Below are 19,303 nucleotides of genomic sequence, written 5' to 3' on the forward strand. Positions count from 1 at the left end.
GTGATAGGAACACCGGTTTTGCATTCCTTTGAAGGTATTTCCTCTTCTATCAAAGAGTCCTCTCCATTTTTTGGTCAATCGGTCCACTCTACCTATTTAGTGATGTCATCACTTCTGAACAAGTGCAGGGAATCTTTGCTTTATGTACATTTTATGCTGATTTCGACTGGTGTTCTCCGATTCGTCTGTTGTCGGGTTCCATATTGGAAACCCTAGGTGACGGCAATGCTGTGATTGTTGCCAGCCTCCATTTTGGAACCCTAGGCGACGGCGGAGACCGGTGCCATAAAATAAGCGATCTCCAACTGTAAATATGCATATACTTACCCATGGAAGCGATGATTTGTTGAATAGCCACAGATCTCCAATCAAAAACCGTCACTCCATCGCGAAACAGTATGGAGCAATTTGAATGAAGGTATGTGTTCCTTTTAATGATTGTGGCCATGGGTGGTGATAGTGGTGGTCCGTTGGTTCTTTAGTCGATCCCTTTCAACCCTTTATGGTCAGTGAGCTATTAGTTTTGTTGGTTATTGTACTTTTGCATTACTTCTATTTGGGATTGCTTGATTTTGCCTTAAAAAATGTTATGATTTGTACACTGTTATGATTCTTGAAGTTTTTGGTTGTTTAGAAGCATTGCAAATTCAGAATTGGGATTGTCGAGTTTTGTCCAAAATCATGACTATGCCGGTTTTATTATTTCTTTTAGTCGCAGGCGATTTAACATGGTGAGCTGCACTTTTGTGCTGGTCTGTTGTCTTTTTACAAATTGAACTACAATTTGTGCTAATATGTTTGTGACTTTGAAAGAATTTTATCATCATTCAGCTTTAGCTTCTGCCGAGCCGAACTTCTTGTGATTCTGCCTCTTTAGATCGGTTTTTGGCATGTGTTCACAATATAACTTTAATGAAGCAGATGCAGAAAACAATTTCTCTTATTTATCTTTAAAATTTCCCTTTTCCTTTTTGAAGACGAAAAATGTTTTGCCTAACATGTTTCGACTTTATTTTCAAATAGAAACTACATTCTTGTTTATAGGAGGGATAAATCTTATTTATTCTATTTTCCCCATTAATATTGATTGTACTTAACTTTAAGTTCATCATAAAGTGTTGCTTACCTATCAATATATATTTACAATCATATTAAAATAGTCAATTTCTTGCCACAAAATAGTAGGAAAATCAGTTAAAAGTCTACATTTTTTGGAAACTTCAAAATCTATTAAAATTGTTTCTCAAATCAGTTCTACACTAGATAGATTGCTCTGATTTTTTTTTTTACAATTCTCTTTTTTAAAGCAGATAGTTCACAGTGCTCATTCTATCGATACTGGGAAAAATCATAAATAAAATAAAAAATCATAAAGCAAAAAAAATGTTTACACTCAATTTTCATTACGAAGATGTATCACGTCAGGATCCGTTGCTCAAACCGAATCACGCCAACGTTATGGAAGTTCCTGGATCGTGTAAAATAAGAGTACTATTAAAGGCAGCACCTTCTGATTTAATAATAAAAAATGGAAAACTGCACAGCAACAACGACTATCCAATAAAAGCGTGCACTTTAAAGCTAAACCTTAATTCCTATATCAAACCACATACTACCAACAACACACCAAAAGAGTTATATCTTCATGACAGATTAATTATTGTTGATATTTTTACATTATGAATTTTTGTTAAGAGAAACTCATAAGCCAACTAATGTGTCCTGCCACCTAATACGGAATTTACATGTTACATCCTTATTATTAAATTGATTATCAGTAATTGATTATTCTTTGCGGTGATAGTCTTGGTTTTTTCAAAAAAAAATGATTCATGTATTTCATTCAATTATGCAACACGACGTTTGTTTTAACAAACATTATTTATTGCTTGACTAACTTGCATGACCTTTTTTACCCTCGTGTCGAGGGGCTACCCAATCTATCTCAGAACTTGTAACACCGCACTCCAAAAATGATAAATTGGTTTGTTATCCTACTTAGATATGTCGGTTCGAGGCTTCACAAACACCTCCCACCTCGTGTTTACGATGCCTCGCAATTTTTCTTGAGATACTCGCAAGACTACCAGCAAAAGTCGTTGGGCGGTTTAAGGTTGTATGCAAGGAATGGCGCGACTTACTATCAACCAGAAATTTTGAAAACCTCCATTCGTATCGATCACTTCTTCTGAGTAACCAAAAAACACTTGTGATCCAACGCCTCATTGGAGTTGTTCATCCAATTGACTTCACAACCGGTGAATACGGCCCAGGGAAACCCATCACATGCCCATTCTACCCGGATATTACATGTATCTCCATCCTCTCACACATGGATGGCCTATTATGTGCTTGGGTACATGATACACGTGAATTTTTCTTGTGGAATCCAACCACTACTGCCTACAAGACATTATCAAACTCTACTGGCCGAGGCATATTTGTAGACTCCACAGATACAGTTGCTTTCTTCAAGAACCATTTGAACGACTACAAAGTCATGCATGTGATCCGAAAATCAAATGCCTTCAAAGCCCATGTATACTCTCGTTTACTAGCATCATGGACGGAAATATCATTCCCAACCAAACTAGAGTACCTAGACCGTAAATTCTGTTAGTCCATTTGGGACTCAATGTGGTAGGACCATGTACTACACAATTACCTAACCCTTGATACAAGGTAAAAATGTCATCATTGCATTCGATTCCTTCTCTGGGCATGTGGCAGAGCTACAATTCCCACCGGTTCAAACAAATGGTGTTCTCGAAACCAACACGCTTACTATTCAAGATGATCTTTACATGATTGTTACAAATGGCCTACACAATCGGACACTCTAGCTATGGATCCTAAAACAAGACCATTGGATCAATCTCTTCACCCTTCCTCCGGTTCCTCCTATACCAGAGCGTTTATGGTGCTCAATTACACACTACATGACAAATGGGAAGAGGTTTGCCATGAGTAACTCACGAACACTTTATGAAATCGCTACTGATATGAGGCCCCTTCAATATTTCCACAGCGTCAACTCACTTGATGGCGGTGTAGGTGCCGTGTACTTGGAAACTGTTGTTGCACCGGCTATATGATGTCACTTGCTTTCCATGTTTAATGTACGCAATTACGTAAACCAACCATTTTTACTATTTCACACTTACTACCTGTTTCTACAATAAATTAAATTTATTACTTGATGATTCGTATATTTATTTGGATGGTTGATTATTGCTATCTTACTACCTTTAATAGGTCAAAATTAAAAACTAGCTTTCTTCTCTCTCTATTTATTTCTTTTCTTTTATTGCTTCACCCGACTTAAACTAACATCATAAAATAACCATTTTAAGTGTCTTACCCTTAAATAAATGTAACGTATCAGTTCATGTTTCAGCAATACAGCATCTTAAGGTAGCTCATAATGTAAGCAAACTTGGTGCAAGATAATAGACGATTGCATATTATCAACAATCAAATTTCTATAGTTTAATACTTTTGCCCTTTAGATGGATTGTAATTGGTTTTTTTAAAAGAGATTTCGATTAATATTTTTAAAGGATAAAGATTTGGATGCGTAGGTGAAAGCTTAACTTGCGCGAACCCGCAGGCAAGTAATTATTGGCTTAAGACACTTTATGACAACTAAAGACGAGAACTGAACAAAAGGTTCCTAAAACAACATTCTTATAAATTCATACTTAATAAAAAAAAACTAAATAACTAAATAACCATATAACCCTATTGATACTAGACAAAGGAAAATAAATGCATATATGAAACTTTGGTTACTCGAAGGTAATCCATGTGACATCTGCCCCGATCCGACCCGACCCAGGTACCCGTTTCTCTGATCCGATCTCTTTCTTTTATGATTTAATATTTATTTATATTTTACTTAATAATAATAATATATTTTCCTTCCCGCCTCTTTCTCTCTCTTTCTTTCCGCCGTCCCGTCCCTCTTCTTCTCTCTTTCCGCCTTCTTTTCCCTCTTGTCGCCGTCCCGCCCTTAAGCCTTGAACCCCTAACTGTCCTTTGTTCCTTCCCGCCTAAGGATGTCTGCGCAGTTCCACGCGCCAGACTCCTTTCAAGGAAGCCGGCGTGAAGACCACCTGTTACTGCGATACGCGAGACGAACTGTCCCCGCAGCGCGCTAAGGATTTTAGTTCTTCCCGCGGCGCGCTATGGATACCGTTCTTCCCGCGACGCGCTAAGGAATATAGTTCTTCTCGCGACGCGCCTAGAATTGAAGTTCTTCCCGCGGCGCGCTTAGAATTGTAGTTCTTTCCGCGGCGCGCAAAGGTTGGTTTTGTCTGCCTTCGCGCTCGCGCGCTCCAGCCTCCTCGCGCTAACCCTTTGAGTCTTTTCTTCTGTTTTGTCCAGCCGTTTGCTTTTGTGTTGTCTTATCTTCTGTGCAGATGACCTGACCTATCTTATGTCTGAAAAGCCACTTTCGGCGCAGCATGCGCACCAACCCCATTGGTTGACAGAAAAAGTGACTGACATTATCTTTTGAGATCTGCTTTTCCATGCTTTGACCAATACCTTTATCTGACCCTCCCATGCCTGTTTACTGTTCCCTGTCAGCTTTCTCTTGTCCCCTGCAGCTGCCATATCTTTTGATATCTTTTGCTTTTGGAATCTTTTACTTTTTGGAGATCTTTTCCCCTTTTCTAGGGATTGTGTCCCCTAAGGTTTCCCTATAAATAATAATGTTATTTTTCCTAACACATCACACACAAACACTTAATTTAACCTCCTCCTTGCTCTCTCTGCCGTCTTCCTCTCTGCCTCCGTCTTCCTCCCTGTTCTGCCCTGCTTTTCCGGTAATATATATTATATAATAATTTACTTATTAATTATGCTAACTTATAATCAAGACTTAAAACAAATCATTAAAATAATAATCTTATATATAGGTTAACTTTGCTTGCTAAGAGTTTGGTTCTTGCTTTGTCTTTCTTCACACCGATTATCAAGTGAGTAATCTCGTACCTAATCCCTTTTTGCTTTTAATGTTTTGGGATGTTCATGTGTTCATACAAACTTAGAGTCTTAAACTGTTTATGAACTTTAGTCGCGCAGTATCCCATGTGTTGAGGACGTAGACTTGGCTGTTTATTTGTATGTGTGGATCATTAACCGTCTTGTCGGTCTATTCCGCAGTTCTCATGGTACCATTAGATGAACACGGGAGAACTATCGTTTATGATTTTCTCTTTTGTTTACACTTGCACAGTCTTTCTTGTTTGTGAGCTCAATTGTGAGCACTGGCAGTCTATGAATCTTAGAGTTGGTCCCGATCGGATTACACCCTTGTTGAAAACCAGACATACACATGTTGCGCGCAGATTTGTTGTTATCTATGTATTGTATTAAACTTGATTTCTCACCAACACGCAAGTGTTTGACGTTTATTTTAACACATGTTCAGGTTTGCAGTAGCTGTTTTGGAGCTTGTGGACACGTAGGACGTTTTTACTTTTGGACCTAGATTAAAATGTATCAAGACAAGTTGTTGCTGTTCGAATATTATGATTTATAATATATTGATTTATGATGATTTATGTTATCTTGTGTTTACTTTGCGCGTGCGCGAATGAATGTATTTATTAAATATTGACACCCAATAGTGTCACGAGTAATGAAACAATATGTGGCGCCCCGATGTATAATCCGCCTTTGGTCGGGGTGTTACAATCCATATACCTACTTTATTAACAAATATTTCGCAAAACACGATGTTTACAGTATATATGTATACGTTAATATATTTGTGCCCACACCCCCTCCCCCCCCCAAAAAAGGAAAAACATCTAACAAACCCAAATCCACATACATCGGCGTGCTCACAGTGATAAACCATTACACACCACACCAAACGCTACAAACCAATACGAGGAGATAACTTGTGCGTACCCGCAGCAAAGCGCGAGAACTTTTTCTAGTAATAATAAAAGTGGGTGAACTATGCATTACTCTTTTGTACATTGTGCATTCAAGTTTGTACCATGTAATATTCTTTTTTATATAATTTTTATTTTTTTATTTTTTGTCCCTACACTTTTTCATAGTTTACAAATATGCCACAAAATATATTTTAGTTTTAGTCGTCAACATTTTTCCACTTTCAACTTTGGTGTTCAATACTTTTCATCTTTTACAATTTTTTTGTTTAACGTTTACATTTGAATTTAACGAGTTAACGCGCTGCAACACATGTGTAAGGTTGAACGTTTTTATGTCTATTTTCCCGTTTAACAGCCCCATCACAACGCGTAGATGTTAAGTTGAATTAGTTATTTTTTCTATATTTTATGTTCCAGTCTTATTTTTGTGTCTTAACACGAAGCAATGAGCTTGTGTGGTTCAACGTTTTTGCGTCTACTTTTTGTTCAGTTTTCTTAATGGTTAACGTTAGTTACTAGCTGCAGGATATGGGATGACGAACGAAGGCAGTGGTGGTGGTAACTTCATGCTTTCGAGTGGAGTGGATATGTAAATACACGGTTTTACACATTCGTCGCAACGCAAGGGTGTAAATACTAGTTATATATATTATATTCATTAAAGGGAAAATTCCCAAAACAACCCCTTTTAGATAGATGATTCCCAAAGTAGCCCTTTTTTCCTTAGAATTATTTAAAATTTGGACTTGAAAGAGACTTTGGGAAAAGAAAATTATTATGGGGTAGCAGGTCAAATCTTAAAAGAAAGGAGGGAGCAGGTAAGATTTGATAAAATATTGAAGGTAAAGTTCAAAAATTTTAAAATATTGAAGGAAAAGTTCAAATCTTTTCTAAACTTTTCTTTCTCAAAAAACAGTCTCCCGAGACTGTTTTTTTATGTTTCCTACATGGCTAGTTCATATTTTCAAATTCTTGTAAAATATATTTTTTACAATTATACCCCTGAACCACCACCACCACCTTGAACCACCACCATCACCGACGCCGTCGCCCCCACCCCATCACCACCGTCACTACCACCATAGCCGCCTCCAGCACCATTGCACCCATCACCGCTGCACCATAGCCGCCGTCGCCCCCACCCCATCACCACCACCGTCACCATAGCCGCCTCCTACCCGAAAAACTATTATCAGTCAAATTAAGCTTAACCAAACCATTGAGTCCGCCTAATTCAGGCGGTAAACTCACGGTAAGATTATTATCCCCCAAATACAACCCTTGAAGTTTAACAGACCGGCTAAACTCCAACAGGCTTCGAATAACACATTGTTTGATAAATCCAACGTCGTGAGATTGCTTAACTTCGCTAAAGACTTCGGTAATTCACCGGAAAGCATGTTATCATTTAGCAAAAGATCCACCACAACCAAACAGTCACCCAACTCATCCGAAACCGAACCCGTCAACTGATTATGCGAAAGATCAAACAACCCATGATGCTGAACAAAGCTCGAGTCGGGTATACCAACTATGGTGCAGCGATGCAGCGGTGGTGGGGTGGGGGCGACGTCGGCTATGGTGGTAGTGATGGTGGTGGTGATGGGGTGGGGGCGACGGCGTCGGTGATGGTGGTGGTGGTGGTTCAGGGGTATAATTGTAAAAAATATATTTTACAAGAATTTGAAAATATGAATTAGCTAGGTAGGAATCATAAAAAAACAGTCTCGAGAGACTGTTTTTTGAGAAAAAAAGTTTAGAAAAGATTTGAACTTTTCCTTCAATATTTCAAAAAATTTGAACTTTACCTTCAATATTTTCTCAAACCTTACATGCTCCCTCCCTTTCTTTTAAGATTTTGTCATCTACCTCATAATAATTTTCTTTTTCCAAAGTCTCTCTTAAGTCCAAATTTTAAATAATTCTAAAAAAAAAAAAAACTACTTTGGAAATCTCTTTCTAAAAAGAGTTGTTTTAATAAAACTCAAAACTAATAAACTTATATCTTATTCATCTACTGAGATGTCACAACAGCTAGTTTTATTTAAAAAAAGAAAAATAGAAAAAAAACTTAAGATTCAAGAAACAAATCTGTCCTGACTCTTGACAACCAAACTAACCTTAGACACCTCCTCTTCTTCTTCTTCTTCTTCTTTCCTGTTTCTTTAAGCAATTTCCACATACCCATCTCTCTTAATTTTAATTTTACTTTTAATTTCCCCCAATTTGCAAGAAACAGTCGTTATCATATTCCAACAACTACTTTGTCTAATGACATTGAACTGTCTCTCTATTTCTCTATGCCCATTTAAGTAAATAATAATTTGCACTTCTGGGTCCAAGATTTGAAGCACCCATTATTCAAAATGAAGAATTCGAACTGGGTTTTGATTTTCTTGGCTTTTTATGCTTTGGTGTTGAATCTTGATGCTTTTGAGCTCAGAAAAGGTCAACAAACAGAAAGAATTTCAGGTAAACTTTTTTTTTTAGTTAATAAGATTGGGGCTAATTGGGTCAGATTAGGAAATTAGGGTTCTTGTTATTAGTCCTTGATCTGGATAGATTATGTGAGATTTGCTAAGGTTGATACTTCTTGATGCTATTAAAGGTTGTTGATTTTGTTGAATCACATTTGATATGGAGTTTATATTTGTTTGCCTTTCAGATTATTATTTGTAGTGTTGTAGAATTGGCTAGGTGCCGGTGGGCCGTTGGGGTACAGACTTGCGATTTGACTTGCGATTAATCGAGATTAAATTGATTGGAATTTTTATATGTATTTGTATTTTATCAAAGTTATATATGGAATTTTTTTAAAAAAATTGGGTTATTGGATTTATATCCTCCCAACTTTCACTCGTTAGCCAGAAACACTTCCAACTAACGAAATGTTTACCACCACTCCCAACTTTCATCTTATTTTCTTCTGGCACTCCAAAGCTAAAGTGAGACTTAGTTTTTGTAAGGACGTGACAATTTTTTTGAAATGGCTTGGGAGTGCCAAAAGAAAATAAGGGGAAAGATGGGGGTGGTGGTATACATTTTCGTTAGTTGGGAGTGTTCTCGACCTACAAGTGAAAGTTGGGAGTATTTAAATCCAATAACCCAAAATAAGTACATATAAAAGTTCACATGAATCCTTAAAAGTTCACATAGTATAGTTCAATCAGAAAAACCAATTAAACGTAAACAATTAAACGTAAGCATAACAAATCAATCAGAAAAACCAATAACTGGGGTTAACGGGTTAAAATCAAGGTCCGTTTGCCTTCTAAAAAAAAGGTTTTCACTTGGGCCCACTAGGACCAATTTGAGTCGACTAGGACAATTTGGGCCGGCTAGGACCAACTACCGATTATGATTAGCTGAAAATTAATCAGTAACTAGCCGACTAGCGGTTAATCACCGTTTAATCCTGATTTTTACAACACTGATTATTCATATGCTAGATAATTTGGGTTTTATTTAACTGGTTATTTGTGTCTGTATAAATTTGTGGGACAATATAGGTAGTGCTGGGGATGTATTAGAAGATGATCCAGTTGGAAGGTTAAAAGTGTTTGTTTACGAGTTACCAAGTAAGTACAATAAGAAGATATTGCAAAAGGACCCGCGATGTCTCAACCACATGTTTGCTGCCGAAATTTATATGCACAGATTCCTGTTATCGAGCCCGGTTAGAACGCTAAATCCAGAGGAAGCTGATTGGTTTTACACCCCGGTTTACACCACATGTGATTTAACACCAAACGGTCTACCGTTGCCTTTTAAATCACCGAGAATGATGAGAAGTGCGATCCAACTTATTTCTTCTAATTGGCCTTATTGGAATAGGACCGAAGGGGCTGATCACTTCTTTATTGTGCCGCATGATTTCGGTGCTTGTTTTCATTATCAGGTATGAATCTTTTACTTTCTCATTGTGGTCTTCAGTAGAGGTGGAAAAATGGGCGAGTTGTGTAATGGGTCAAAATGGCTAACTTGGGTGCGGGCCGAAAGGGAAAATGTCACTAAATAAGTAAATAGTAACTAGCTTTATAAATTATGTCGCTCAAGTTTCATATTGTTCCGTGCGACAATATTCATATTTGGTTAGGCTATGTGACCTAATTAAAACACTTTGGAATTTTGGATACGTGATTACTATTTTTTATTGACTATTTTTTTTAAAATTGTTTCATTTAGGCCACTCGGTTTCATCGGTTATGAAAAATTTTCACAACAATGGAACAATAAAGACATAAATGAAACATTTTATGAAAGTCTGTCATCGGGTTGGGTTGACCTGGAACACTTATATCATAAGTTTTAATTGTTTAACGTTTAGAATAAATAAGAATAAATTACATTAGTTAGTTGTCTGTTAGTTGGCTAATATTGGTGTTTTAACTATTATATATAAGTTTTGCTTTATATTGAATTATTAAGAGAAATATACATCATTTTCACATTACAATTTTTTCTCTAAATTAGGTTAGATTTCACTCTCATTTATCTAATAATTATTCTATGAGGTTTCATACATTAAAAGTACACTCTGGACAACTTTCGACCTGTTTCTATTGTAGAGAAAACATAACCCGAATCGATCTGTTGATAAGTAATATGCCATAATTGCACAATCAAGCTTCGAGACACATTATTTTGTGGTTGGTTTATTATTATGTTTTTGAAATTATGGAATTTACCGCAGGAAGAAAAAGCCATCGAAAGAGGAATTCTCCCTCTTCTTCAAAGAGCTACATTAGTTCAAACATTTGGACAAAAGAATCATGTTTGTTTAAAAGACGGTTCGATTACGGTGCCCCCGTACGCCCCTCCTCAAAAGATGCAATCTCATTTGATCCCTCCTAGCATTCCTCGTTCCATCTTCGTCTACTTTAGAGGCTTGTTTTATGATGTCGGAAACGACCCTGAAGGCGGTTATTATGCAAGGTATGCCACATGTGCATTCTATATTATTTAAAGCTAGTTATGGGCCAAGACGGGTCGGGTTGATCTGACAACAAATTTTATTTATTTATTTTTTTGTGATCTTTTAGGGGCGCAAGAGCTGCAGTGTGGGAAAACTTCAAAGACAACCCGCTCTTTGACATCTCAACCGAACATCCAACAACCTACTATGAAGACATGCAACGAGCCGTCTTCTGCTTATGTCCACTCGGGTGGGCCCCGTGGAGTCCGCGGTTAGTCGAAGCAGTAATATTCGGTTGCATCCCTGTCATCATAGCAGATGACATCGTGTTACCTTTCGCCGACGCAATCCCATGGGAAGACATTGGCGTTTACGTGGACGAAAAAGATGTCCCGAATTTGGACACTATGTTAACTTCAATCCCGACCGAAGTTATTTTAAGGAAACAAAGATTGTTGGCTAATCCTTCGATGAAACAAGCGATGTTCCCACATCCGGCTCAGCCGGGTGATGCTTTTCATCAAATATTGAACGGGTTGGCACGTAAATTGCCGCATGATAAGAGTGTTTATTTGAGGAAAGGAGAGAAGGTTTTGAACTGGACCGCGGGTCCGCTAGCTGATCTGAAGCCATGGTAGCTTTTATATAAAAATTTTTGAGTTTATAAAATGTTTGGTTATAAACAGAATCATGGGCTGGAATGTTGATTTATAGGGGCATTTTGGGGAATTTTTTGTTGGGTTTTTAGTGGTTTACTTTTAGTGTATTTCATATAGTGAAATGATGGGTATTTGAATCATATGGACTTTGAACCCTTGTTCTTGTCATGGTTGATATAATATGTTTTTTTTAACTATTTTTTTTGAACGGTTAACTCGTAAACCCTCTAAGTCAACTCTAAATCTTACGTGGTCAACTCAATATGCGGGCGAGCTAGATTTGATTATAATTTAGTTAACCGTCTAGAGTCAGTTAGGTTTCCGTTAGAACACCTAAAAATGCAAAAAATTCAGACTAAAACCTTCAACTACTTGATGAGTGCCAACTTCTCAAAATCGCGGGTACAATTACTAGACTACACACCTTTAGTCGGTATAATATGCATCCCTGTCTCTTTATGATAATCCAAGGGATACCCGTTGTTATACCATAGATGAATTGGGATGTTTTCCTTTTGATGATTATGCCATAGCACGTCACCTACTAAGCTGCAATTTTTCAAATCCTATTGGTTAGCAAGGTATTTATGGGGTCTTATGAGTTTTCCAATATAAAAATATGAAAGTTTTAATATCCATTGTAGATTTGATTTTAACTTAAAACTTTCAAACATTATCTAATGCAAGCCAGATGATGAGGCAAGTAGTTCCTCAAGCCTTCAACGAGTTGCTTACAGTGACAAAACGCTAAAATCAGAACCTCTTAGTCATGAGGTCAACATAATGCTCTATTCTGTTTTGACTACAATTAAGGGGTCTAAGAGCATTCGCATTCAATTCTTCTATCTCCATCTCTATAATTATATTAAAACCATTATCTTTTCTCTCTCATTTTCAATTAAATAATACTTTTTTTAAACTTTTATTATTACCTTTTCTCTCTCATTCACTCACAACCACTTTCAAAAACATTAAAATCAACCATGAACTGTAACATTTTCTCTCTCATCTTCTCACAACCATTTTTAATCATCTCTAAAAAAAAATAGAGAACCCCCTCACATAGTTTAGGGAATCCATTGGGAATGCTCTAACTCATGTATTTTTTTTTTCTCAAAAAATGATTTTTATACATCAAATTAACAAATTATGATGATTGGACCCTGTTGACCCTCCTCCGGTTCTGCCTCTACTTATCTAGCCTTTCCGATCCATGAATCATACCTCTATTCCAAAACACAAAATCAACCAAATTGTTCTAAAATCCAAACCCATCTTTTTCTCCAAAAAGGACAATCAAAAACCCTTTTAACAACCAAACAAACATTCAAGAAACCTTTAGAAAACATTTTTTATTTAAAAAAAAAATCCAAAAAAAGCAACAACTTTGGTACACATTCAATTATGTGGGAAGTATGACATCCACGCATCCCCACAAAACATCTATACAACACATGCAACATCTATCTCTTTACTTATCTCTTTAACAATATCATCATCATCCAACATGGCTCTCCAGACACCACTCAGGCCACCAACCACCACCAGATCATCATCACCAGTCACCACCACCACCACCACCAATGCCGTAGGCCTTGGCCGTCGTTCATCTAACCATGTGGCAATGCATTCATCATTCTCTCTGTCACCTTCTCTTCAGTTACTGCTTCCTCGTGATCGGCCAGCATCCGCGCCTAAATTCGCCATGCGGACCGCTTCTAAGCAAGCTTACATTTGCCGCGACTGCGGGTAAACTTGTTTTCTAGTGTTTGCTTGATCTGTTTCGATGTAGTCACTACTTTTTACAAAACCGAAGAAACTAGACCGAATTAGAAACCAACGGTTCGGTTTTGTGATAAAAAACGAACCGAACCCGAAAAATTGATTTGTGGAAATACTTTGTCATTGCATTTTTTATGTTTTGTAAACTTTGATATTTGTTTTATTTTTAACATTAATCAATTCTGTCTATTTGGATGAGATTAAATCTTTATAAATGTAAGAACATTTTATTGGCTGTTATTATTCCAGGCCAAAGTATACTACTATATTCTATTAGTTATTAATTTTTTTCAAAAAAATTAGGATAAATTTTAAAATATCATAGGTAAAATTTCTTTGGCCCAAAAAGTACTAGCCCGATTAGCAAAACCGAAAAAACCGAATCCAAACCAAATTGAACCCGAAAACCGAAAAACCCAAAACCGGAAAAGCGAAGCTGAACGCTTTTGAAAAAAGAAAAAACGAAAATTTGGTTCTGTTCGGTTTTTGCCCAAAACCGCACACCGCAGTCCAGGGCAGTCTCCGAGGATTGTGAAAAATTTTTTGGCCAAAGGCGAAAAAAAATTTATGCCTTAAATTAGTTGAGTATTTGGGTTTAAACATTAAGAGTACATATTTTTTTAAAAAATACATATATAATTTAGTGAAGTTTGCCTGTGTGTTTTCGGATGGGTGCAGGTACATTTACAATGATAAAACACCCTTTGAGAAGCTTCCTGATAAGTACTTCTGCCCAGGTATGAATTACAGTTACTTTTGTTTGATTCTGGATATGATATATGAGTAATTATGAGTGCAGAATCCTGTGTTTTCTTATATGTTTGAATATATAATTGCAGTTTGTGGTGCACCAAAAAGAAGGTTCAGGGAATACACACCTGCTGTGACCAAAAATGCCAATGCAACAGATGTTAGAAAGGCCCGGAAAGCCGAACTCCAGAGAGATGAAGCCGTCGGGTAAGGCTTCTAAACATAAACTGATGCAGACTCGGAAGCGATAAAGTAAAAGTAATAAAAGAGACATAATTCCTAAGAAGAAAAAATGTTTAATTTGGGACATTTTCGAAATTTCAAAACGAAATGGAAACATGAACATAATACATTAATTAGGGACCTGAATTATGTATGACGACTAGAAAACGAGTAGAGGTGGGCAAATAAACTGGTTAACTAAACCAACCCGAAAATTGAACCGAAACCGAACCGATTATGTAGAAACCGGTTTGGAACAGATTGAAACCGTAGGCTCGGAACCGGTTAATCGAACTGAAACCGGCCAAAACCCGATCCGAAACCGATCAAAATCCGAACCGAAACTAACCTAGTCAAGAAACCGGTTTTAACCCGCACCAAAACCGATCATAAACCGGTTTTAACTTTTGTTGACCAGACTGAACCAGTTTCAACCCAATCCGGTTTTGAGTTTTAAACCAGTTTGTGCACCTCTAAAAACGAGTCAAACTATTTTTTGAAATGTTTCAATGTTATGAAACTTGGAAATAAAGTCTTCTATGGCGGAATTGAGAGCCTAAATGATGGAATTTGGGTCCGACAGTTAGACCAAACCACCTACGGTTGTTTGTCACAAGGTCCGCTTGTCGAGACATTTTTGTTGACTGGTAATGGGCCCCGTAATTCCGCTCACAGACCAAGTTATGTTCTTTTTAAAATTTGAGTCCTTTATGCGGTGCTTTCCCTATCAAATTGGTCTATATAATATAAGAATCTGCTAACTCTTGGATTAGCTCCCCATCATACACTCGCAAATAACCGACATCTTTTAATACCTTTTTAAACCTTTTTTCTTTATTTCAGGAAAGCATTGCCAATTGCAATTGCAGTCGGAGTCGTTGCACTTGCTGGCTTGTACTTCTACCTCAACAATACTTTCTAAACAGTTATAATCTGATTTCAGTTTTGTAGATTTTGATTGTTCTTGTTCTCATTTAATTTTGTATCATCTGGTTATCATCCAACAAATTCATATTATCAAATCAAGATGTATCTTTTTGTCATTCTGTTGGTATATGTAAGTATTACATGTTTGTAACTTCGTATTGCATTCATTTGACAAATGAAAGCGCCAATATTAAAAGGGAAAATGACCAAAATGCCCTTTTTACCGATCAAAGTAAACAAAATGTTTACCTCGAATCCAGTTGACCCGCCTACTTACTAATCATCACCAGACGAGATTTTCAACCAACAAAATCCAGCCACATATCAAGAAAATCTTGGCAGAAGTAAAAGAAATCTCGGCGGAAGCCACAAAAAAAACTCTTGTTGGAACTCGGAAGTCGGAAGACAAGATAAGTCTTGTCAGAAGGCGAAAAATATCTAGTCAGATTGCTCCATGAGAGACAAGTTGGCTAAGTCTTAGCCGACACCTTTTGGGCTTTGAAATTATAACGCAAATTTGGGTTTTTTGTTCCTTTTTAATTTTTATGGGTCTCTCAAGTAAATAAAATAAAAGCGAATGTACTGTTTTTTATTTACAGAAACAATATATTTTTATAAAGTTTATAGTTTATACTTATATGGTATTCATACAAAGTGAGGGTATTAGCATTGCTAAAACTTATTAAAATTATTAGGACAAAATAAAATAAATATATTTTATGAAAGAATAATCTTTTGCTTAATTAAATCAGAATATCTTTCCTATTTACTACCGGGAATGAAGTTATATATTTAACCTCCAACTAATTCATTCTCTCAAACCTTTGTATTCATTGTTCAAGACATCCCATATCGATCGATGACTTGTTTTTCATTCATGAGCACAGGTAAACCCATGGTTCCATCCTTACTAATTTATACATGCAAGTAATTGTTAACACAATGGAATCGTTTTTTTTAATAAGAAGCATATGTACGTGGATTATATATGCAAAACACAAATTCGTACAAGGGAAAAAATAAAACATAAACCTTTTCTAGTTACAATAATTAAAACAGTGATCATGATATCATCATGTAAACGTAGGTGATTATTAATTTTGTGCCTTAGTTTTGTTTTTCATGTATCTATATAGCATGCTTAGATAAAACTATAAAATTATTGTTTTTATGTTCAAAAACAACGCGTAAAAACAAAACTTTAAGCATAGTTTTTGTTCTTTGTATAATTTTATGAAATAAACATCAGTTTACATTGGTACATAATGGAGTTGACATAAACATGAGTGACTTGTGAAATAAACATCTGGATCAAGGCTGGCCTAAAGGGTAGCTGGGCCTCAGCAACCGATGAGGCTCGTTATTGAGAAGGGCCGAGGTGGTATATAGTCCCTTTTTATACCATAAAGTTGACTGTCATTTTTGTTTATGATAAACGGTTAGGGGTCCGACTGGGTAAAGGGGCAAAAGTAAGTTCATCTTTAACACGTATGCAACCTCAAGAATTCTAGCTTATTTAAACTTAAACTTAAACTTATTAGTTGACATTTGAGCATTTATTTATATGATCAGATGATGAATCTGAATCCGTTGTTGCAGTAGAAGAATTACAGTCATGACTCATCAGAATGCTTCTACATAGCACGCACTGCAGCTCCCGCATCCAGTCTGATTTATTCAAATTGGTATTTCAACACACCAAAAGCCAGCTGCTATGAAATTGCATCACTTGACCTTTTAAGAATATCATTTTCATTTGTGGCACTACATAACTACTTGCCGTATAACGTTTGGTTCCCAAAGCACGACAACTATGGTTATATCATTGGGTTTGTAATTTCAAATTGTAATATGCTAATAAACTTACAGAAGATAAAATATTTTTTAACAGAAAGCCATTTTTTTGATCAACAAAACGTTTAAAACCAATGAACAAACTATTAGAAACCGCTTGTTCATATGTACATACAAATTACACACACATAATAATATAATAAAGTATAGGTAAAATAATCGAGCCAAATCAAGCCGAGCTAACGAGAGCAAGCCACCCATGGCTTGGGCTCGACTCGTTTATAAACCGGCCCAACTCAAGCGACGGCTACAGCCTAATAACTATTTTATTGCCATCATAATAACCAAGATATTAATACTCAAGAGATAGAATTAGTACTTCAACCATCCTAACAATTACATACGATAAACATGTCAATACATGCACAAAATATGCCTCCTTTCCTTAAAGTACAATAATAATAGGTTAGAATATTAATATCTCAAGTCTCAACTACCTATAAAACTCCAATCACATCATACCTCAACATCTTGGATGGCCTTTATCTCGTGTTGTTTTCGGGACTTGATCTTGCTCACGATTGGGAGCGACACGTTTAAAGTCAAACTCTACCAGCTTTATAAATCTACAATTCTCGGTAACCGTTAGAAATCAATCTACATAGACCAGACCTTTAACTTGCACAATCCCATCGGCCCCACCAAAGTACTTTGAGTTACGCCTGTTCAGCCACAAACAGCACGTTTATCAAATCCTAGGAAAAACAATGAAATATCTACAGGTTTAAATACACATAAATCAAACAAACATACTTTGAAAAATTCCATGCACTTTACCCATATCAGCAAGATAGTTGTCACCGGTGTTGTCTATCTTGAAGGTGCAGGTCTGAAACAAGAACACAAGATATATATTAACATATATGAAATGGTTATACAAATATGAACTTTTATGTGTTAAAAGTTAATAATGTTCAACCATGTCTACAAGGACTCTAGCCAAATTGTACCTCATATCTGGTTTATGCTAAAAGGATAGAAACTGACCGTTAGTATAGATTTAACATATTATTTTTTATTTAAAAGTAAAAATAATATATTAATAATAATAATAGTTTGTTTAAATTATATATAGTTTAATATCATACTTATATTAAACTATATATATAATAAGTAACATAAGTAGTAATATGCGATGATCAAACTCAGTCAACTGTGGTGTATGGATGCAAAATATATGGTCAAAATCAGCCACTGACAGAAAGACGAGAGTCAAAACAAACGCATCATTTCACGAAGCCCTAACTAACCGAATCACATCGATCATCGAAAACCTAGATACATTTCTATTGAACTGAACAAGTAGTAATGTCAATATCAAAGCAGCATATATACATTTCTATTGAACAACTAAAATGAAAACCTAGATACATTTCTATTGAACAGCCAAAATGTAATGAAGATAGAAGTTTACTGAGTAGTGTAATGGAAGCAGACTGCAGTTTGTTTCTTTGTTTGTTAGGGTTTGAGTGTCTAGGTTTTGAGTGTCTCACTCACACCTATTTATATAGTGGGTTACTTTGGGCCTCCACTTCACTTAATGGAGGCCCAATGGTTTCTTGAAAGAAAATGACCTATCGTTTATTTTGATTTTCATCTCGGTTTCAATCCTTTCAATGCTTTTATTTTGATGTTAATAAAAGCATGTAACTTTTAACCGTGATCGATTCTCATATTTCTTAAACTTTAGTTAATTGAAGAAGCATGCTTTTTATTAACAATGATGAATTTTTTTAACAATAATTAAACATGCTCATGCTTCATATACTTTAAAATTATTTAGTTTGTTGTTGAATAACCTGTTTATCATTTTAATTGAAGATGCTCAGTTTATTATCTTTGAATTTACAGTTGTTTTGATGATATATATTGTTTTGTTGATATATTTTGGGATTTGAGATGATTCTGATACTTTATGTTGAAGAGTATGTTATTGGAATCTTTTGGTAATTGAAAAAAGTGATATTTTGCTTTACATAATATATTTTATTTAAATACACTTTTTTGTTTGAGGCCCATGTTTTTTTTGCCTTGCGCCTAGGCTCTTAGAGAGGCCTGTGCGCCTTGAGTGCGCCTAACACTTTTAATATCCATGAGTCCTGTTCAACCACAACCAGCACGCTTATCAAATCCTAGAAAAAACAATGACTATCTACATGTTTAAACACACAAGAAAACAAACATACCTTCAAAAGTTTTCATCACCCTATGCAGATCACCAAGATATGGTTTTCCGGTGTCGTCTACCTTCATGGTGCATGTCTGAAACAAGAACACAACAT

General features: G+C 36.0%; 2 protein-coding genes across 2 annotated transcripts; both read left to right on the plus strand.

Moving 5' to 3' along the window:
- The first annotated feature begins 8,072 nt into the window (after positions 1 to 8,072).
- On the plus strand, positions 8,073 to 11,513 carry LOC143551659 (putative beta-1,4-xylosyltransferase IRX10L). The gene is made up of 4 exons (XM_077042055.1): positions 8,073 to 8,384; positions 9,422 to 9,810; positions 10,606 to 10,847; positions 10,955 to 11,513. The coding sequence occupies exons 1-4, from the start codon at positions 8,279 to 8,281 to the stop codon at positions 11,463 to 11,465; spliced, it is 1,248 nt and encodes a 415-aa protein (XP_076898170.1). The 5' UTR covers positions 8,073 to 8,278; the 3' UTR covers positions 11,466 to 11,513.
- Positions 11,514 to 13,092: 1,579 nt separating this feature from the next.
- On the plus strand, positions 13,093 to 15,279 carry LOC143551669 (uncharacterized). The gene is made up of 4 exons (XM_077042062.1): positions 13,093 to 13,235; positions 13,947 to 14,005; positions 14,108 to 14,225; positions 15,084 to 15,279. The coding sequence occupies exons 1-4, from the start codon at positions 13,111 to 13,113 to the stop codon at positions 15,160 to 15,162; spliced, it is 381 nt and encodes a 126-aa protein (XP_076898177.1). The 5' UTR covers positions 13,093 to 13,110; the 3' UTR covers positions 15,163 to 15,279.
- The last annotated feature ends 4,024 nt before the right edge of the window (positions 15,280 to 19,303 follow it).

Source organism: Bidens hawaiensis, unplaced genomic scaffold (assembly GCF_021521415.1).
Source record: "Bidens hawaiensis isolate Kalapana, Puna unplaced genomic scaffold, B.hawaiensis_p1.1 tig00001016_1, whole genome shotgun sequence".
Classification (NCBI taxonomy): Eukaryota; Viridiplantae; Streptophyta; class Magnoliopsida; order Asterales; family Asteraceae; genus Bidens; species Bidens hawaiensis.

What these genes read in the sequence shown, in the direction of transcription:
- LOC143551659 (XM_077042055.1), top strand. Translation starts at nt 8,279, where the DNA reads ATGAAGAATTCGAACTGGGTTTTGATTTTCTTGGCTTTTTATGCTTTG. An exon ending in ACAAACAGAAAGAATTTCAG is followed by an intron (nt 8,385 to 9,421) that starts GTAAACTTTTTT and finishes GGGACAATATAG; the next exon opens with GTAGTGCTGGGGATGTATTA. An exon ending in GTGCTTGTTTTCATTATCAG is followed by an intron (nt 9,811 to 10,605) that starts GTATGAATCTTT and finishes AATTTACCGCAG; the next exon opens with GAAGAAAAAGCCATCGAAAG.
- LOC143551669 (XM_077042062.1), top strand. Translation starts at nt 13,111, where the DNA reads ATGCATTCATCATTCTCTCTGTCACCTTCTCTTCAGTTACTGCTTCCT. An exon ending in TACATTTGCCGCGACTGCGG is followed by an intron (nt 13,236 to 13,946) that starts GTAAACTTGTTT and finishes GGATGGGTGCAG; the next exon opens with GTACATTTACAATGATAAAA. An exon ending in CAGAGAGATGAAGCCGTCGG is followed by an intron (nt 14,226 to 15,083) that starts GTAAGGCTTCTA and finishes TCTTTATTTCAG; the next exon opens with GAAAGCATTGCCAATTGCAA.